The following is a 21,207-nucleotide window of genomic DNA, read 5'->3' on the forward strand; positions in this document are numbered from 1 at the left end:
TAAACCAGTTTGAAAATGGCTGAAACCGGTTTGAGATAAACCTGGTTGCATGTAGTATCAGACTTAAATGATTTGGGTCAAACCAGTTTATGCAATGTCTGTCCCAGACACCTTGCTGGTTTAAGATAAACCAGACTCCCCCAACATCCTGGTATGCTCTCTGGGCTGGGCAAGGCTCTCTGCTTCACAGCAGAGCTAGTCCCTCCTCCCTACTTCCTGGCTGGAGCGCCAGAAGTGATTGCAGGCTGCAGGCATCTCCCTGGCTTCTCCCTGCTAAGCAGGGATTATTCCTCCCACCCCACTGCCTAACACCTCTCAGCATTAACTAGCAGACCACATGCTGGCTTCACTCTGTGCTGTGGGAGACAAAAAAGGCAGATTGGCTTTTTGGAGCTAATCAACAGGTAGCTAGTAATGTCCTTCCCTGGAAAAGCTGTTTAAGAAGAGCTTGAACTAATGGAGAGAGAGTTTGTTTTCTTAATGGGTTGATAAACACTGAGTTAGGGTTGATAAACATTCCCTGCTAGGCTGCTCAGGAAGGGGGGGGGGGGGGGACATCAGAGGTCCTGCCAGGGCCTGGCCATGCCCCCCTCAGCTCAGCCCTGGGTAGGGAAGGGAAGGCTGCTCTAGCATGTCCTGGCTTCTAGCCTGAGCCACTGCAGGCATGTGCCTGAATTTTTGCAGTCCAGAGGGGATGTCTCTGTGATTACAAACCAGTTTAACCTAACCAGGTTACACTAACCTGCAAAGATTGAATCAATTCAGGCTCAGGCTTTTTGAATGCCTGTCCCTAGCCAATGAGGACACTTGCATAGCAAGATGCACTGAGTATGCATTACAGCAGCAAAACTTACTGCTATCACTTGAATTTGTTTGCTCTAACTTCTGCTCAGAAACTGATAAAAAGAGCATATCTCTTTAGTTTTAGAGGCCCACCCATGGTTGTAGATATGCTCAATAGGTTAGTAAAACCATTTTTATAGTTTTCTTTATAACCAAAATTAACCAGATGCAATACTCCCTGCCTCTACCCTGATGGTTGTCCTTATTATCAAAGGTTAGGCAGATTAAATTGTTTTTTGCAATATGTCCTAAGCGACAAGCCATTTGGATTACTGCAGACCCAGGAAAAAAGGAATTCCAATTTATAAGGTCCTTTGTTAGTAAAAATATACCCTGTACCTTGCCACCCAGAGTTAAATCAATGCCTTTACAGACCTAATTCTGTTATTTTATGGAACCACAGACTATCTGCTGAAATGTTTTGCTTGGAGCTGAATTTGAACCTGTATGTTTGAGTACCCATTTCTTTTATGGTAAAGCTAAAATGTCCTCATTTCAAGCAAGACACCTAATCTTTACCAGTTCTACAGCATTAATCAATCTGCATGTTTCAACCAACAAAAATCTACGGTAGAAACAGTTTAGATTTCTATATTAAAAGTTCCAAAAGCAAATGTAGGTCTTTCTTCTTCAATGGAAGTGTGGAGATATTAGTCATGCTAGTCATATTTGAATAAAATTCAATGTCCCTTTCTCCAAAGGGGTGAGCTTTTCAGTCAGTGACTCCTTGACAGACCTCCTCTTTATGAACTATACATTTATCTTTTCCCTCTTGTCCCTCAGTGCTAAGGTTTTAGGAGTACTGCAGGCACTTTCATTTGCAAAAAGTTGTTAATTTTGATTAAGTCTCTTATTTGCTGCAGAGATGCTGTTACATGTACTGAGTTTTTTTCAACACAGATTTCTATAAAAACACAGCAGAAGGGAAGGGGGGAATAAAAAATAACAAAGCTATCCTTCAGTTCTTTATTTGCACACAAACTGACAGATGTGCATTGATTATTCTGTCATTAACTCCTGCAACTACAACAAACACTATATACAGACTTTTAATTCATTAAACTAAATACTCAATTTAGCTTTTCTTTAACTACCACTTATTAGACTGGATACATTTTTCATTTTAGTGTATAAATCTCATTTAAACCATAACTTCTATTTTCTGTCACTAGCAATTGCTTACTAGGGAATAGAATTAAAAAACACAAAAATAAAACCCTCTGTTAAAAATCTTAGTTTTTTTTAACATAAACCTTCGTGGAAAACCCTACCACATCAAGATATAATGGGGATTAATTAAATACAGAGTTCTATAGAAATACTTCTAAAAACATGGCACATGCAACAGAGAGTCAGAACTTTTGGATGGATTTCTGTAAACTGAGTTTACAGCAAGTTATAGAATATTATACATTCATTTTAAAGTTCTATAGGAAAGCTATTATTCCTTATTAAACTATAGGAATGGATCTTTCCATATAGATTATTTCCAATCAGTCCTGCTCTTTATTCCCATCCTTTTTATCTCCACTAATAAGTTAGTAGACTTGGTCCCAAGTTGCATCATTCAGCCCTTAAGGCAGAATTGTACGATATTAAAAAAAGGCAACACCCCCCCCAACTTACAGAATTTTAGAGGGGCATATTCCTGCTATGCAGTTCTTTAGATTGTTTAAGGATAATTTGGAACTGTCAAAACTCACACTTGTAATAGACTTATTTTATATTCCTATTAATAACTTGAACACCTATTGAAACTCTGCAAGTACACATAAAACTACATTTACTTTATATTCATAGCATCAAAAACTACATATTAAAGTGGAAAATATTATGAGTAAGAGTCAGTTCAGTGAAAATAATAGTTAATACAGATTATAAAAAAAGCCAATTCAAGAGATTCTAACATTACTTATTGTTTACATTAATAGAATTTTGGACTGTACCATTAAATCACACCTTAACACACATCTGTCTCGGATATGGAAAATTCTGCACCTTATAATCAAATTTGAAAAACAGTGGAGCATGCAACTACAAGTGTACTTTTTAAGAAGTTATAAGACTGACTTATTTTGTCACTGATTTCATTCCTAGGGTCAGGTTTTGTTATATGCTAAATAGTACTTTGGTCACCAGACTCACCCAATGAATCACAAGGTTCACTTCTGGGATGAGTACAAATTTTCAAAAGCCCAAGGTGGAATTGCTCTTACACAGTTTTCTGTAAGTGACCTAGGATAGAACAGTAGCAAACATGACATGTTTGCCCTTTGGTGGGGGGAGGAGGGAGCAACACAGGCTGCCTGCACTTGTCGAGGCCAGCAGGTTAGGACCACTCTGAACACCTGCCAACATGCCCCATGACCTCCCGCGGCTGCCAGAGAGTGCCACCCACAGCCAAGTACCAGACCACCCCGATTGGCTGCCAGGCACAGGCGAGCATGCAACCCTCTGCCACATCACTGCAGACCCTCCCCTACAAGCATCCCTAGTCTTCCAGAAGAGCCCCAGAGCAAGCTCCCTCTATTGTGAGTTGTATGTGCCTCCATGTCTCAGCCTGCTCGCACCCCACCATGGCACAGAGACCCAAGAGGTGTGGTGTGTCCTGCTTGTCACCTTGCACAACTCTCGTGGAGACTGCAGGACATCATGCACACTCACGTGGACATGAGCCATCAGCTGGTCACCATGGTATGCAGCTTCATGCCCCTGAACAAGCAGCTGAAATCCCAGGTGGGGTCACCCACTGCATCCTGCACATGTCAAGAGTTCTAGACTGGAACACCAACTCTCACATGGCCAATAAGAACAAGGCTATGCAGGAATCCATGCATGTCAGAGTGCTCCAGCACCAACTCCAAACCATTGAGCGCTGGTTCTGGGCCCACATCACCAGCAACAACTGGTGGAAACGAATCATCCTGGGCACTTGGGATGACAAACAGTGGGTCCAGACCTTCTGCATGTACCAAGTCATATTCATTAACAGCAATTGCTCAGCTGGCCCCCCACATTGTGCAGTAGGACAGCAGCATACAGCCATCCCTCACTCCAGAGAAGCAGATGGCCACTGCTGTCATAAAGCTGGCCACCCCCAGCAGTTACCGCTACGTCACCTGCCAATTCAGCATGGGCAAGACCACAGCTGGAGAGGCCATCTAGGAGTAGCTTGTCATCCAGGACATCCAGACCAACCACTTCATCTGCCTTGTCAATCTGCAAGAGATACTTGCTGGCTTCTGTCTGCTGCATTGACTTCTCCAACTGTATGGGGGCTGTGGATGGCACCCACATTCCCATTCTCTGCCTGGCCCAGGCATTCAACAATTGCAAAGGCTACTTTTCTGTCAACCACCATGGCCATTTCACCCACATCTTTATCAGTTAGATGGGTAATACCCATGTCTTCCACAACTCCCCATTCCCCAAGTTGACAGAGAGCAGCCGATATGTTCCTGGGACCCCATAGTTCATTAATGGTGACATCATCACCCCTCCACACACACACACATCATTGGGAACCTTATTTACCCCTCCTGCCCTGGCTCATGAAGCCCTATGGGAAGCAGTTGGACCACCAGAAGGAGCACTTCAACTATTGCCTGAGTAGGTGATGCATTTTGGTGAAGCGTGCCTTCAGCTGCCTCAGTGCACACTGGTGAGCTCTCAGAATGTGCCTCAAGGTAGATGAGGAGAACCTGCCACAACTCATGGATGCTGTATGTGTCTTCCGCAAGACCAGGGGGAGGACTTCCGCAAAGACTGAGCAGAGAATACATGGTGGGTACATGTAACACAGATACGATGGAGAGGGTGAGTCCCCTCTGATGTTGGGGGCACTGGCCATGCACAATGGCAGGCAGTCTGGATGTGCAAAGCCCTGGCTGAAAAACAACCTCACCCTTGAGAACCAGGAGCCCTCCCCAGATGAACAGGACTGGAGAGGTTTGAGTGCTTGTGCCCTGGAACCAGGCCATGGATCTCCTTTCCTGGGCTCCTCTGGCCGTACGTTCTGGGAAGTATTGTCCACAACCCAGGTTGCCTGAACACTGTTCCCCTTCCCTTCTCCCCACCCCTAACTCCCATCTGGTGCACACACCAGGATGCAGGGAAATGAGACATGAGGAACAGACGTGGCTCCATTTAAAATGTTGCACCTATCAACTCTTCTTGTTTTTAATAAAGAAAAGCTGTTGAACATTTCCTTTGTCTCAGCTTAGTCACTCTTCACATTGAGACACATAAGCAAACCTTTGAAGGGGACAGAAGAGGTTTGTGGAAGAGATGAAATAACCTGGAAGGGCCAATTAGAATGGGGAGGAGAGGAGGGGTTTGGAGTCAGGGAAGATATCACAGGGGCCAAGCTCAACAAACAAAACCTTGGAAGGGATGCATGGGGCATGGGGGCTTTAGACCTAGCACTCATTACCAGACTCAGGATTGAAGACCAGGGATTTCTCTGTGTATGAGCCAGACGAGTGGGTGATCTTGGACATGCTGTTCATCTGAGAGACCTGTGTGTGAGCACTACTTAGGTCCTGCCACTTCCCTGGTAAGAACTGGCTGGGGCAACAAAGCTCTTACACTACCCCCTCCCCCATCCTTCCCTTACAGGAGAGGCATTTCAAGGCTGTCTGTCTGCAGGAGCAGGATTTCACTTATGACATTTCCCTAGTGAAAGCTGGCCAGGCTTGGAGGGATGAGATTTACCACTATTCTCAGGGGAATGCCAGCCAATATGCCATACTCCTGATGCAGGACATGATCTCCCAGGAGGTTCCTGACTGCTGGAGTGGGGGCAGGGTGGGGAGTCATCTGCTGGGGAAGTCTGAGTTGCCATTCAATATGAAAACCCATCTCACATGCTATCTGCAACTCTTCTATGCCATGCTGACCCCCTCAGATGAGTTTACAATTGCCATCACTACTGACACACAGAACACATGACCTGATCTCGGGAGAGGTTCCCCAGACCCCAGCTTTCTAAGAAGAGTCCTGCCATGCACCACCCTTGGCTTCCCAGAACCCTTCTTCTACTTTGAATACCCTGGGAGGGAATGGAAGAGGAGGTGGGGGTTGCTTTCCTTTCAGGGGTTGGGGCAAGGGGGAGGGCAGCCTGAAACTGTGACAGGGCCATGACTGCAGGGTGGGGAGGTTTCCCTTTAGGGGTCAGTATATTGACTGCCTGCACCATGCAAATAGGAATGTTACCCATGGATTTTCCCTAAGGTTCAGATCAGAAAGGAGGGAAAAGTGCTGAAGTGCCACTTGTAAGCCTCTCCAGGTGCACAATTTGGGAGACACCCTAGCCACAGGACATGAGTGGCTGAGATATCACTTCCCATACAGGACTCCTGCCATCACATCAGTGCCTTTCTTGGAATGGGAGGGAGGGAGGGAATAGCATTGTTCATCAAGGGGAAATTGTTCTCATTACTGCTGTCCTGTAATTATAGGGCTCCTAAACACATAAAAATGCCCATAGAGTTTCTCATAGATAGTTGCTTATTATCTCCTGTCCCAGACTTCAGTGTCCTCTATGCCACCCAGGTCTGTGACACTGCCAGCTGTGGCAAGGCACCAAGTGCCCATTTTTGTACCTTTCTTTAAAAAAAAATTTACACTGTATCTGCAGAGCTCAAACTGTTTTAGTACCTTACTGTAAGTGGGGGGGGGGGGGGGAGGCTATTTCAGCACCACTGCTCTGGCCAGCTGGAATGAGGCTCAGGTTTTCCCAGCAGATGAACATGGCCCTGAGAATTAGGACAAGGAAGTGTGATTTATGTTCCCACAGAAAGGGAGATGTGCTGCTAACTGCCCAAGGTCAGGGGACAGCGCGGGGAGAAGGGGGCTGGCACCTCAGCTGCAGTCCTGGCAGTGATGGGGGGGAGGGGGAAAGAGGGTGGGACTGGTTTGTCAAGTACTGAAAGAAACCTCTAGAGAACTTAGTGGCTTGGAGCTCCGCACTGTGAGAAGGTCAGGGTAGGGCAATTCACCCTCCACCCCAAACGCATCCATGCATATATTGCCCCCCCCCCCCATTTCCTCTGGGCTTCTCAGCCACAGGGCCTGAGAGAGGGATGCAGGGATGGCCTGTAGCCATTGTGGGCCACCCCACTCCCCCTTCCTTTCCCCCAGGGACTTCACTATCCCCAGGACCTGGGTCCCCATTATCACTGCATAGATCAGGGGGTGAACCAGACATTCCCAAGTTGCACAGTGTCCTCAAATGGGGCATAACTCATTAGCAAAACTGGGGGGAGGGCTGGTTGTGGGTCCCTCATGTTGTACCGCAGTAGTGGTTGCTACACTAGTAGCAGGGGCCAAGGAGGCACTCTGGGCATCTGAGATGGGGGAACCAAGGTATTGGTACAGGTCACAGTGCATGGCTCTACCTCTCGCTGCAGCTGGATGCAGCCACTGCTTCACAGTGACAAGGGCTCCACTGGTCAGGCCACCAGGGTTTTCCAGCAACCACCCTGGGATTCTAGCAATGTCCTATGCCCCAGCCTGGAAATTTCCAGTGTTTTCTATCTGCTAAATGGAGGCAGCTGGCCACACCTCATTTGCTTCTGAAATTTTGGGGGGAATCTGCCCATTTGCCCCAGCTTGAATTTTTGGTGTACCCTCCCCCCCCACTCAATATGCCAGAATCTTCAAAAAAGGCCAAAAAAGTCTTGCAGCACCCCAGATGCACATGGCCCAGACACCTACCAGCAGTGGCTGAGCTGCAAAGCTCACAGTGCAGGCCCAGCCCCAATGTTCTGCCCCCTGTCACCATGATCCAACCAGAAGTGAGCCACCCACACTGGCTCCTGCTGGGAAGGAGGGGGGGTCCAAGATGGGGTCCAGATAGCAGGGTACCTGGCTGTGGCCTTGAAATGTGGTGTGCAGGAACAAGTGTCTGGGTCCACAGGGCTGTGCCTGAATGCAGGGGCATGGGAGAGTCCCTAGATGAGTATGCAAGAGCCAGCATCAGGGTCCATGAGGTTGTGCCCATATGTAGGAGTTCTCCCAGGCTCAGTGTCAGGTCTGTGTGTACATAATGGGGTATTTTGTGATGGAGTGCTGGGGCACATCTCAAAAACTCAGGTGCCCAGATCCCAGGACCCATGCAAGGGACACAGACACCTCCCTTCCATCCTCTGCCTTCCTGTGGTTGATAGATGGCTGGAGGCAGGAGGCAGGGCTGGGGAGAGGGGCTGTGCTGGCTTGGCTCCAGAAGAGCTCAGGGGCGGGGCCCACTGGGTGATTGGCCAGAGCAGCTGAGCATAGGCCGAGTATTAGCGCACTCCCTGCAAAGGAGGCTGGGATGCTGGAGGACACTGATCTAAACTGAATCAATAGGGGAACTGGTACAGAAGTTGGATGTACCTTTCTATACTAAACTGATCAGATTTGAATTCACATTGAACAATGGTTCCACCATTTTTAGACCCATCTAAGCGTGCCAAACTTCTGTATGGTTACAGGTTTAGACTGATTTTGATTACTTAAAACAGTCTAAATGTTATGTGTGTACCTTGCCTTGGTGTAATGTACAACTCAGTATCAAAAGCTAGTCCATGAAAATGTCACAGATCGTTATCCAGTACAGGTTATTTCAAATCTTCCTGATGGAGTGGAGTAGTACCCCTTTTTACAGATATAGGTAACAGAAGAAGATGTTACATTCTTTCATCTTAAAACTAACTAAGCACTATAACTCACAGTGACTCAAAGTAAAAGAGATGCCCATGTCAAGACCAGGATTAGCTGAAAGAAAATCTTGCTCAGACCACCAAATATTCTCTCCCTCTTTCTCGAAATCACAGAAGATTACATGCATTTAAGTAACAGTATCAGCTCAGATGTCTATCTTTTACTCTGTTTACTTCCCTTAATTCATTGTTAGAACATTCAATTCATTGTATTCATGCACTGTAATAACAAATTGGTATTTTTTTTTCTGAAAAAACACCCTGCCATATATACATATTTACCTGATCATTCGTAATGGATCCAAATGTCCTTTTCGGAGCAGTTTTAGGCTGTCATGTAAATACAAAATTAGAGAGGTTTTAAAAAAAAGTGCAACAGTTAAGGAGACTAGTAAATACACAACTATTTAAAGACAGACACTGAACATGGTACATTGTGACAGGTCTTTAAGTGCAGCTGACAGGTCAGTATATAGAAACCTAAACTCCTAAGGTCCAATCTTGCACAAACATGGGCAGTCTCAATGAACTCAGAGGGAATACACAGAATTGTGCAGAGAAAGCTAAGCTTAGAAACAAGTGTATGCATGACTCAGTTCTTAACAAAACCCTGATGGAATGAACCAGAAAAGTGCAGCTTTCAATCAGTGTAGCTGATATTAATATTTTCTGTTGTGTCCAAGATGACTTAGGAATTTAAATTTGCAAAACAGAAAACTGATATACTACAAGAGTTCTAGTAGATGCCAATGAGTTAATAGATCACAATGGCTTGTTCTATAAATTAAAAAAAATACTAAAATTTTATAGCAACAATGTACAATGCTGTGTGATGCATAAGCACTCTAGATTTTAAAAAGAGATAATTCCATTTACCATTGTTTTTGAGACTATCAAACAGTATTTGTTCAAATTATGTATGAATGAGGGGCAGTTTCTGTAAAATCCATTGAATCCTCAAATTTCATCAAGGGCAGGCCTCAGCACCTTCTGTATCAGGCCCTAATTGCTAGAAAAAACTTATTTGTAATATCTAATGCCCTGATCCAGCAAAATTTTATGTACATATTAAACTTCAAGCATTTTATTTGGAAAGTTAAGTTAAACATATAATTATAGAACTGTTTAACTAAAATGCCTTTTGTATAAAGGTCAGCATAAAGACAGTATAATAAACGTAAAAAATGGCAACAAAAAAACCCCCAAAAAGCAATTTGGTCCTACAGAGTTCAGCCAACTTAAATCCTAAAATGAAGAATTAAAAAAAAAAAAAGAAAGCCATAGCGTTGACATCAAATTACATAGAATGTTGCTTCCAAAACATCCTAAAGTGTTCTGAGAAATTCTAAAGAAATAGGTGATCTGTTTGCTAGTTCCTGAACATTTCAGGGTATCAAGGTAGAAAATATCTGCAGTGATTCTAAAAACATACAAGGGAGGTACCCATCTTCTGGTGATGTTGTAGCAAGAAGCCTTTTTTCGCCCCCCCCCGCCACGCCACCCCATATGAAGCCCCTCCATATGACAAAAAGCCCCTTTTGCAGTATTTTCCTCCTTTTGGGGATGCTTTCTCTTTTCTAACTTTTCTTCCTTCCTCCCTCTTCTTCTTCTATTATATTATTATTTTTTATAGAATATAAGGTGTACTTGTAATAAAAATATAGTTTGTAAATGCTTTCATGGGTATAAAATAGAATTCTGCATCAATATGTCCCCCACTCCCCCACATTGTATTTGATCTATTTGTTGTATGTGCCATGGCATTTCACTCTTTTATGTGTTATATTCTATGCTTTTTAATTTTGTAACAAATGCACTTTAAGTTTAAAAGTAAGTTGTACCACGTAACAATTAGCAAGGGTGGGAATCAAACCGCAGCTTCTCTGTATGGAGTGGGTCCCTGAATGAATCTTGATTGATTGCGTAGCACAGTAGCTAGACAGGAAAACAAGTTAACAAGCAGCAATTAACACCTACAAAATCACAGACTAAGGAGAGGAAAGGATCAATACAGAGCCAGGAACTCCCAGAAACTTCACTGTTTAAGGTACAGAAGCCCTGGTTTGAACTAATCACAGCAGTGAATTAATCAAACTTTATCAAGGGACTCCCAAGACTTCACGTACCTGCGGACATGACCCCTGGGGCTGACAGCTACCATCCAGCAACCACCAAGGGGCATGTCCCATGAGGTCAACAACCCCTGGATTGGGTAAGCCTGAAAATTGGGGAATCACCAAAGTCTGCCAGAGAGGGATAAAAGGCAGTGAAGAATGACCCGCAATGGCACCCTCTTTGACCTGACCAGCACCCTGCCTGCCCAGCCAGAAGGACCAGTTGGTGACCCCCTTCTGAAGCAACATTGCACTGAAAGAAGCCTTGACTGGCTATTGACGGTGGACTCCACCGCTTGGGGATAGGCATATGGTGACATGGGTGCTTAGTGTTCATAGCTAGCTACCGTGAGTGTGTGAGTGTGCATGAATGAGTGTGTGTTTGAGGGGATCAGCCCCAAGGTTTATGATCTGACTTTTGCATCTGTCTAATAAACTATAATTTTATGATGATCCTGTGAGTTGCTCCTTTGTAGTCAACAATGTGAAAGGCATTCCTTTAAAACTATGTATAGCAGAGTATCAGAGAGAAAAGATTATAGAAATCACAGAAAATTAGGGTTGACAGCTGGAGAGGGGGAGGGGGTCATCTGCTGGGGAAGCCTGAGTTGCTATTCAACATGAGAACCCATCTCATGTGCTATCTGTGGCTCCTCTATGTCATGCTGACCCCCTCAGATGAGTTTACAATTGCCACCACTATTGACACACTGAGCACATGACCTGATCTCAGCAGAGGTGCCCCAGCTGCCTAAGAAGAGTCCTACCATGCACCGCGCTTGGCTTCCCATGGCAGAAGGTCATCTAGTCCAACACCCTGCTCAAAGGAGGACTATCCCCAACTAGATCATTCTACATGTGGAACACTTCCCTAAGGCTAGGGAAAGACATTCAAAAAGCCTGAGCCTGAATTGATTCAATCTTTGCAAGTTAGTCTAACCTGGCTAGGATAAATCAGTTTTGTAACCAGACGGACATCCCAGAAATGCAGGCACATGCCTGCAGTGGCTCAGGCTAGCAGCCGGGGGATGCTAGAGCAGCCCTTCCTTCCCTTGGACAGTGCTGAGCTGAGGCCAGCAGGATGTTCTGATTATGGAGGGGTTCCCCAACTTCTTACCAGCCCAGCAGGGAATTGATAACAGTGTTTATCACCCCTAACTCAGTGTTTATCACCTCATTAAGAAAAGAATAGAGGGACATTACCAGCTACCTGTTGATTCTCCCTTTGTCCCGTCTGCCACAGCATGGATGGTATCCCGCATGTGGTCCACTAGCTAATGTGGTGTGTCTGTGTAAGGCAGAGGAGACAGAGGAATCCCTGGGAGTGGGAAGCCAGGCAGACACCTACAGTCTGTGTCGAGCTCCAGCCAGGGAGCAGAGGGGAGGGGCCAGCTCTGCTGTGGAGCAGAGAGCTCTACCCAGCCCAGAGAGCATACCAGGATGCTGGGGTGTCTGATTTAACTTAAACCAGCAAGGGGTCTTGGACAGACATTGTAGAAATTGGTTTGACCCAAATCAGTTAAGTCTGATATTACATTAAACCAGGTTTACCTCAGCCTGGTTTCAGCCATTTTCAAACTGGTTATGTGCACTGAAGATCTCTTCTCTTTCAGGTTTAAACCAGTTTTTGATCACTTAAAATGGTTTATGTGTAATGTCTGTTCCTAGCCTAAGAGATGGAACTAAGCATTCATCCTCTCTCTCTCTTTCTCTGTCACTATTTCACACTGCACACTACATGATAGCTAAAACTAGTGACACAAGTTTTGCAAAGTTAATTCTGAAACCAGTCCCACTTTACTCCTAGACAAAACACAAGAAAGATGCATACATGGAAAAAATAACAGCACCTGCACACACACAACCCCAGTATCCTTACAACTCAGAGGCATTTGAGGAACAGAGCCACTTCATATTTCCCATATATTATTTAGTAGCTAAAATGGGCAGCTTGTTTTAGAAGCAAAATCTGAAAACTAAAGTTACATTTTTTTTCCCAGTTATGATATGCTTTAGGACAAATGTATGAATTCCTACAGCAAAGGTAAACCCACTGAGCATAGAGATACAGTATATAAACACTAATAAATCCAAACCAATAATAGTGTGAGTGTCATAGCTCTATAAAAATACACAGATCCCTAATATGCTGTCCCAGCTTCCCAGCAATGCCACTGAACTGCCCTGGATCCCACAAACCACTCCTGGGGCCAGGTTTACCTGTGATCACTGGTCCAAGGACCTAGCAGCTTCAGGGGGAATTGGGGGATTGGTGGGATCAGGTAACTCTCTGTCCCCAAAATGGCATATTTTTATCCTCCAGCCCCTCCACCCCCCAGACAACCACCCCTGCAGCAAACTAAACCCTGCCAATCCTTCATGCAACTCCTCCCTCCATCAGTTCTGGCATCAGCAAACACAACACCAGAAGTGGCTTTCAGGATCTGGGTGTTTGGTGGGGTCAAGGTGTAGCAAAACCCCCAGTGTTTCTTTTATATATATATATATATATATATATATATATATTGCACTGGGGTCACACAATAGAGAGGGAGAGAAAGAAAAGCCAGAAATAATTGGGGAAGGGAATGCGTGTGTATATATATATATACACACGCATTCCCTTCCCCAATTATTTCTGGCTTTTCTTTCTCTCCCTCTCTATTCCCTATAGACAACCATAAGTGAGCTCAGACTTAGGATAAGCTTTAACATTTTTATTTTGGTAGCAAGTTTTTGGTTTTGAATATCCACTGTTTTATACTGTATTATTATTAGGTTTATATTATTTTTTACTGTTGTATATTGTATTATCATCATTTTTGTATAATTTTTTATTGTTTTATATGGATATTGTATGGTTTAGGTCTGTGTCTGTAAGTGAAACAAAGTAATGCCAAGTTACCATTTTGTATGTCAAGTCTCCATCTTGTGTTCTCTGCCCGGGCATCCCCTGTGTTGCAAAACTGTATGATTCATGTGCCCCTCCCATGCAAATTGGTTCCCCGATGAATGAGAGTGATTGGGAATGACTGAAATACAATGGTAGCAGGCCCCTACTGAATGGCTTGTAATGACTGGGTCATCACCTCACATAGATTCATCCAGGAACCATGGACCTCACCCAGGAACAGAGACAAGAACCTAGCATTTGAAAGACAAAAGACCCTGCAGAACCAACAACTCTACTATTGTACCCCACCATTATAGAAACCCGAAACTGCACATCCCTGCATGGAGCACACATGCTCAGCATGCCAGGGGCTGACCCTTGCCTGGGCATGCCTCCTGCCACTAGGGTCACACAAGGTCTGCCCCTATAAAAAGGGGCAGTGAAGACAGACCCAGTAGGACGCCTTCTCCATCTGAACCAGCACCATGCCACACCACCTATCCACCCAGAGGCCCTGCCGGCAACCCCCCTCTGGACAACACCTACTGGACAAGGACCCCTTTCCAGCCTGGATAGGTAGCTTTCACCTCTCCCCCACCCCCTCTTCAACCAAGGACTTGGACTCTACTTCTCTTCCCTACCTGGACTCCAGTCCTTCCACTGAGTCTCCTTCTCCTGCTGCCAGTATGTGTGTGTGTGTGTGTGTGTGTGTGTGTGTGTACCAATACATTTATGGGGCTGTGTAGTGTGTTGTCTGTTTAATAAAACTGTTATTTGGACCCATAAATTGGGTTTTGCTTCACTATGGTTTGGCCCTGCTCCAATCTCTGCTCCTTGCCACTCTAACATCTGTCTCATTTCTCCCTCTCCTGCTTCTGGCTCACTGCGACCTCCAACATCTATCCTGAGCTCCTCTCTGCCTCCAAACCCCCTGTTTCTTTGCCACTGTCTTATCACCACTGCCTTTTCCTTCTCCCCTGAGCATCCAGGTTTCTGCCCCAGTTTTTTTCCTGGCTGTCTCCTCCTTGCCACCACTTATCTGCCACCTCCCCCCCACCCCAATATCTCAGCTGGTCTGCCTTAGTTTCCAGCCCCAGTCTACCTTAAGTAAACCCAAGCCTCAGTTCCTCAGCCAGCTTCTCTGTAGTCTGCCGGTTCTAATCCTGGTTCTGGCAACTTTCACTCCCTACACTTTAATTCTCTCTCTCTCTGTTACCTGAACCTTTCCCCAAGTATCCCAGGTACCACAAGCACACACATACACACTGTACCATCCAAGTTAGGAACTTACCTGTGTGTATGTGTAGGTGGGTTGTATGCGTGTGAACTGGTGAGTGTGTGTGTGTGTGTGTATATATATATATATATGTATATATATATATATATATATATGGCATTGTGTGCATGATATACGAATTAGTGATCTGTGTCTAACTTTTGGGGTATATAGTGTATGTGCTTGAATTGGTGATAGGTATGCATGTGCCTAGGCTGGTTTGGATGTGTATGTGCCTGAGCTGGTAGTGTGTGTGTATGCACCTAATTAATTTGTGTGTTTGTATATGTGCAATTGTGTCACACCCTCCTTTCTAACAGCATAATATTGAGATCCTGAGAGTTGGCCTGACCCCACAGGCCTACAAAGGTGGGAGGGAGCTTGCTGTTTCATGAGGGGTGGGGTGTTCATCTGGAAGTGGGGGGACCCTCCCAGGGCTAAAAATAGCCTGGTGCTGGGGGAGGAAAGAGCAGGTTGGAAAAGTGCAACCCTGACACTGGGGATGGTGGATGGACTGTCCCAGTATTGGGGCTGCACTGGGAATGTGGACAAAAGTTCAGTTAGATTAGTCTAGCCAACCTAATCTAATAACTCAGTGCATCTCTGAGGTACAGTTAAATTAGATTGGGTCAACTATTTTTTGTCTGATCTAATCTTCCTGCAACTTCTGTACAGCTCGCACTTAGATAAACCTATTGAGGGATCTAAATGTAAGGTCCACACATTTGCAAACTAATTTTGATCGGGTGTCCATTTTTAACATGATCTAAGCTCCCCAGACATCTGTATGTATCCTGAAAGATTAGGCTAAATTATAGCACATGCTCGTTTAAATCTAACAGGATTGTTACTTCCCTTGTGTACTGTACCCAATGGTCGTGTCCAGATGAGTATGGATGTGAGGTATGTGGTGCTGCAGATGCATCTGCAGCTCCACACGCTGCACAAGCAGGTGTTCCCCACACTGCTACCTAGTAGTGTAGGGTCAAAAAAAGCCACACTGAAAAAAGCGGGATGGTACACATGGTGGCAGCGCACACTGCCTCAAACCGGAGCCATGCTCTAGCTGCCAGCCAGGCTTCCTGCCATGGATGCAGTCCAGGGAGGCCCCCATGATCCACCCCACCTGGGGTAACCTGCCATGTGCCAGAGTGAGCATGGCCTGGACATTCCCCGGGGACAAGTAGTAATTGTGCCACTGTACATGTTGTGCCACTGCTACTTGTCCTCAGAGAAACAATTGTCTGAACTTGTCTGGATGTGCCCAAATTGGGTAAAATGTATGCAACTGGTGTGCACATACTAATAACAATGAATGAGTCCCAAACAAGAAACTGCAATTAGAGAGCTGTGAAATATTCTGCAGCACAACCTGAAACCCATGCAAAACTTGCCAGGTATGGATTATTATTATGAACTTGAAACTCAAACCATATTTGTTAAAAATATATCTAAACCTGGTTTCAAGTGAATTTGGACCAATGTATGGTTTTGTATCGTTGTTGTGCACACTGTTTCTCACAATTTTGATGCAGTCAGCTGAAATATAAGTCTGAACTAAGTTTAGCTTAGAGATTCAAAAACAAAATTCAAAGTGGAACTTGGGGCTTGAATATAAATGAAAAGACTTGTCTATATGTTCTGATCCTTATCTAATTGTACCAATATGAAAAATCCATAAATGCCTACTGCATCTTATAAGCTAGAAATGTAAAGGATGTGGACTTGTTCCCAAGTGCTTATATACTTTTTTGCCTCAACTTATGTTCTTAAAGCAAAGGGGGAAAAAAAAACATTTTTCTATCCACATTCTCAAAGCTATGAACTCAAAGCCTTACCCTCTACATTACACAGAGCGTAATACAAGGCAGAGACTCAGTCCAAATAAAGAACAATGAATCACTTAATTCCAAAAGTGAGGAAAGCTTTAAAAAAACCCAAAACATTGGGTAAAGAAACAGGAGTTCAGTGACTGCCTCAGTGTTTCATATTCTGAATAAAAGAAACATTTGGTGACAAAGTCTTCCAGTGCTTTCTGAAAATGCTCAGGCCTGGGAGAGTTCCAGAGCAGAGGTACAACTACTACGAATAGCCTCCCACATGTTTTCACCAAACAGATGTGGTGCTTAGATGGTACTTACAGGAATTTGCTCTTGGCTGATCTTGGGGATTGCAACAGAATGTAAAGGTGGAGGCACTCTCTTAGATATGTAGAGCTCAGACTGCTTAGGCTTTGGAGGTCCGAAATAGCACCTTGCGTGTCACCTGGAAAGCTACTGAAAGCCAATATAGGTCTCGGAGCACTGGAGCGATGTGCTCTTGGTGACCCACCACTGTGAAAAGGCAGACTCTGTGCGTTTTGCACCAGCTGTGGCTTCTGGATCATCCTCATGGGCTCTTGCCAAACACCATTAGCTTTCTCTTGTCTGGATTCAGTTTCAATTGGTTCACCCAAATCCAATCCTCAATTGCTGCCAGGCACTGCGTAAGGTCAAGACTGCAGCTGGGCCACTGGATTTCCCATCCTTACTCTTATTTACTGGATACTTATTATTTTTGTGCATATTGTGATAGTACAAAGAGTCCCATTCAAGGACTGGAAAAATTTTCTCATTAACATCACAGTATATATAAAAATCTCTGAGCGGTAATTAGCAAAGCTTGTAGTGATGCCTATAGATAAGCTGTCAGATTCTTTCCATTTTAAGATATTGTTTTTATACTATATCAGTTTATTTAGCTACAAAAGGCTAAAATCTACGTTGAAAGTAATCACCTGGCCTGGATGATAATGCAAATGATGGTGCTCTGGCCAATTAAGGACCTGACAAACACTTCTCTGGGTTTCCATGGTGTCCTTATGCCATCACTGAGACACTAAGACAGGATGAATTGTGTCTTCCTATATTGTAAGATATCCTACATAAGTGAGGAATAGTGTAACAACCCAGATTTATGTAAGAATAATTATTTTCTTGTCAGATTGTCTCTCAACTTTCATGATAGAGTTTAAAGTTTTTCCTCCAATTCAAACTCACTGCATAACTTATACCATGATGTTTGCACTATGATATCTATACATTACCTTTATGTCACCATGGTATAAAATCATGATAACATGATTGGGAATTATAATGTGATCTGTAAATTTAGTTCAAATAGACCCAGAGGTATATAAATATTCAACTGTTTCAGAAGTATAATTTAATTCTCACAGTTGCCCCAATAAAGAAAGGACATATTATTACCCACGCTAGGATCTAGGATACTGGAGTACAAAGACTTTATCACTCATCCACTGATTCTTAGAGTATCTGGTTACAGATTTAGGAACTAAACCCAAATCCTTATTACCAGTCTGGAGCTTTACGCCCCAGAATATCCTTTTATTTTAGGGCAGTCTCCCCAAAACCAATGTAGGCAAGAGAACTAGAGAAATAACTCTTCTCCACATCACATTCCATTAGCTATGATGAGAGACATTCACATACATTCAACTGAACAGAAGATGGATTCAGTGCATGTAGGACAGTTTAAGGTAGTGAATATGACTGAACTTTGTTCTATATACATCCAGTTTTTTCCACAGCCTGAAGGAGGTTTCCAAAAACATCTTCTCTTCTACAAATCTCCCTACAGCAATCTCCCTACTTTGCAATAACGGTAGAATTCGTACAGCAAAGAAATAATTCAGCAGTTATGTTAACTATCTTTTCATTTGATTAAAATACAGAATTTGTAAAACACTGTATTCTAGATTTTATACCATTAGAGATTTTATGTATTTTCCAATTAATAGCAACAGGGATCAAAATAACCCAATATCTAAAAAATAAACATTATAATGCGTTTCATTGGCATTACTTTCAAACCCATTATTGTGCTTTAGGGGGTAGCAGGTAGAAGGTTGTTCTGCATAGTCTCAGAACAAGAACTGAATAACAAGACCATTCTGCCCTGGCAGACAGAACAAAATACCACCAAGAACCTAAACATTAATCATGTTTCAGCAGTGTACACCTACAGCACTCTCCTTTTCACTACCCACTCCACGACAAGTCTGTCAAACAGAATGAGATTAGAAGAGGCACCCACAAGTGCCCAGGAAAATACAGATAATCTTAAATTCTTAAGAATTTCCCCAAGTGAAATGTACAGCACTCTCAGCTTCCACTGATTTCAATGTTAATTGCAGATGATGGAGTCATACAAATTTGGCTTACAAGCACATTAAAAAAAAGCAACAAAACAACAATATTTTGATATGGCTTGTTTTATGCACAATGCATAGAAATCCATAATAATTAAGTCAATATATTGGTTTCATATAATTATTTCTGTCACAACAGACCAAACCTAAGGGAAACAAGCATGTGTTTCTCTCATTCTCTTCAAAGCATCAGCAATTTTATTGTTATATTTGCACAAAAAAGAAATCTTAACTTCTGATTTTGATGCAATAACCTTATTTATATCTTATTTTTAATGTAACACTTAAAAGCCGAAATGTCCACCATGAGCAAATTTGTTTTCGATGTTGTCGATATTGTTAATTTTCAGGAAAAATGCTGACAAATACTTTATTTGATTGATATGGTTGGCTCTCTCTCTCTTTCACAGATGCATACTTCACCAGACAGAGATATACCCAAAGTACTGCAATAAAAATTTTCTTTATTTACATAATTTGGGGGGGGGGGGGGGAGTTCTTATACACGCACCAAATCTTAATGTCAGTGTTGTCACTGCATTATGAATTTAGACACATGATATCCTGGGGGAAATTTCCAGTTCATGTTGGCAAAATATGAACAATAATCTCATGTAATAGCACTTTTTTCCCTTTCATTTGTGAGTGTTATTTCTTCCTACATTTGCAAATAATCTTTGGGGGTTGTAGGCCTGGGGCAAAACCTGCTGAAATAAGCATTATATTAAGCCCCTATGAGACCTTTGTTCTTTGCAAAGATATGTAAAATCAAAGAAGGGAAGGTTTATGTTGAACATTTAACTCCCTAAAGGATCATTTTTCGCTTTTGAGAAAAAAGATAAAATATGCTTTGGCAAATGATAAAAAGTTATCCATTTTGCCTTGTTCTGAATAAGAAACAGATAAGCCACTTTACTAAACTATAAAGGTGCCTGGCATACACATGTGAAAGACACCACTTCGCTACCTATTGGAAGGTAATAAATAACACTGCACTTTCAGAGTTATAAATCTGGTAAAGTTGCCCAGAAGAAACATACAGTGCCAGTAAGTACTAAAAATAGTTCGAGAGAGATTGGATTCTAAAACTGATTAAATAAAAGCTGTTTACGTACTTGATCAGGGAATGCTGGAGAAAGACCAAAAATTTTCTTTCCAAGCTTTTATGATGCTTGATTTATCAAGAAACCAACTTACTATTTCCCCTCTATTATTACTGATTGGTATTTATCTTAGTCAGTAGAACAAAAGCAAAATATCCACCTGCTGTATGGTGGCAGGACTACTTGGAAAGCCAGAAATCACACACACACACACACACACACACACACACACACACACACACACACACAAAGAGCAGAGCAAAGCAAAAAGCACCAGCATACTATATAAAAGTAGTGAAAGCTCTAGTATACACATTTTCATTTAATTAAGCATCATTATTAAGTATGCTTTATATTATTTAAAGTTCATTCCTTATGACCAGTTTAGTACTAAAAATCCTAAAATTAAAGTGACATTTTAAACAGATAATTTGTACATAGTCTATATCACTAGGTTCTTGACTTCTGACCTCACAGGCCAGATGAGTAGTGTCAGCCCAGTCCATGTGCCTGATATCACATACAACCTGATTCCACATACCAGTACCATCTAGAACACTGGGAAATTTTATCTGGCCCCAGAAATCTGGCAAAAGGAGAGCAGTAATCAACACTGGCACCTCTACCCCCTACCCCCCCCCCCCCCCACCAAATTTTCATACCTGTGGAGACACCCATGGGCTGATAACATGGTCTTGTGGGCCAGAGGTTGACCATCACTATTCTATGCTCATCAATAATAATAACTTAATTATATCCTAGGCACTCTAAGAATGTATAATGACGAGTAAGATTGAGGTTTTGCTTTTAGCTAAGAAAATGCATTACTACAAATAATCTAGTTTGTGTACATATATGTACACATATGCACATATATGTTTCCTTTAACACCTGTCAACACGCAAAAATTTCTCTTAGGTTAAGCATGTTGTGCTTTGATTTCATATTGGTTAGCTCAAGTTTAAAGCGTCATTTAACACAAGGATGCTCAACTGATGGCTCATGGGCCAGGTCTGGCCATACAGCCATGCCATCCAGCCCACATTGGTCTCCATGGGTCTGAAA

The 21,207-nt window shown here is 43.1% G+C and overlaps 1 protein-coding gene across 5 annotated transcripts in view; it reads right to left on the reverse strand.

The window, feature by feature from the left end:
• Positions 1-21,207, reverse strand: part of LOC102570037 (protocadherin-11 X-linked) — a 1,294,105-nt gene that overhangs the window by 1,098,814 nt on the left and 174,084 nt on the right. For 4 of the 5 annotated variants that reach the window (XM_019487928.2, XM_019487932.2, XM_059732732.1 and 1 more), the window contains exon 3: positions 8,829-8,876. The exons of the other annotated variant lie outside the window; for it this stretch is intronic. In XM_019487928.2, the coding sequence (XP_019343473.1) occupies positions 8,829-8,876 (48 nt within the window). The remainder of the gene's footprint in view (positions 1-8,828; positions 8,877-21,207) is intronic. 5 annotated transcript variants of the gene reach the window in all.

This window comes from Alligator mississippiensis, chromosome 8, assembly GCF_030867095.1.
Source record: "Alligator mississippiensis isolate rAllMis1 chromosome 8, rAllMis1, whole genome shotgun sequence".
In the NCBI taxonomy this organism is placed as follows: Eukaryota; Metazoa; Chordata; order Crocodylia; family Alligatoridae; genus Alligator; species Alligator mississippiensis.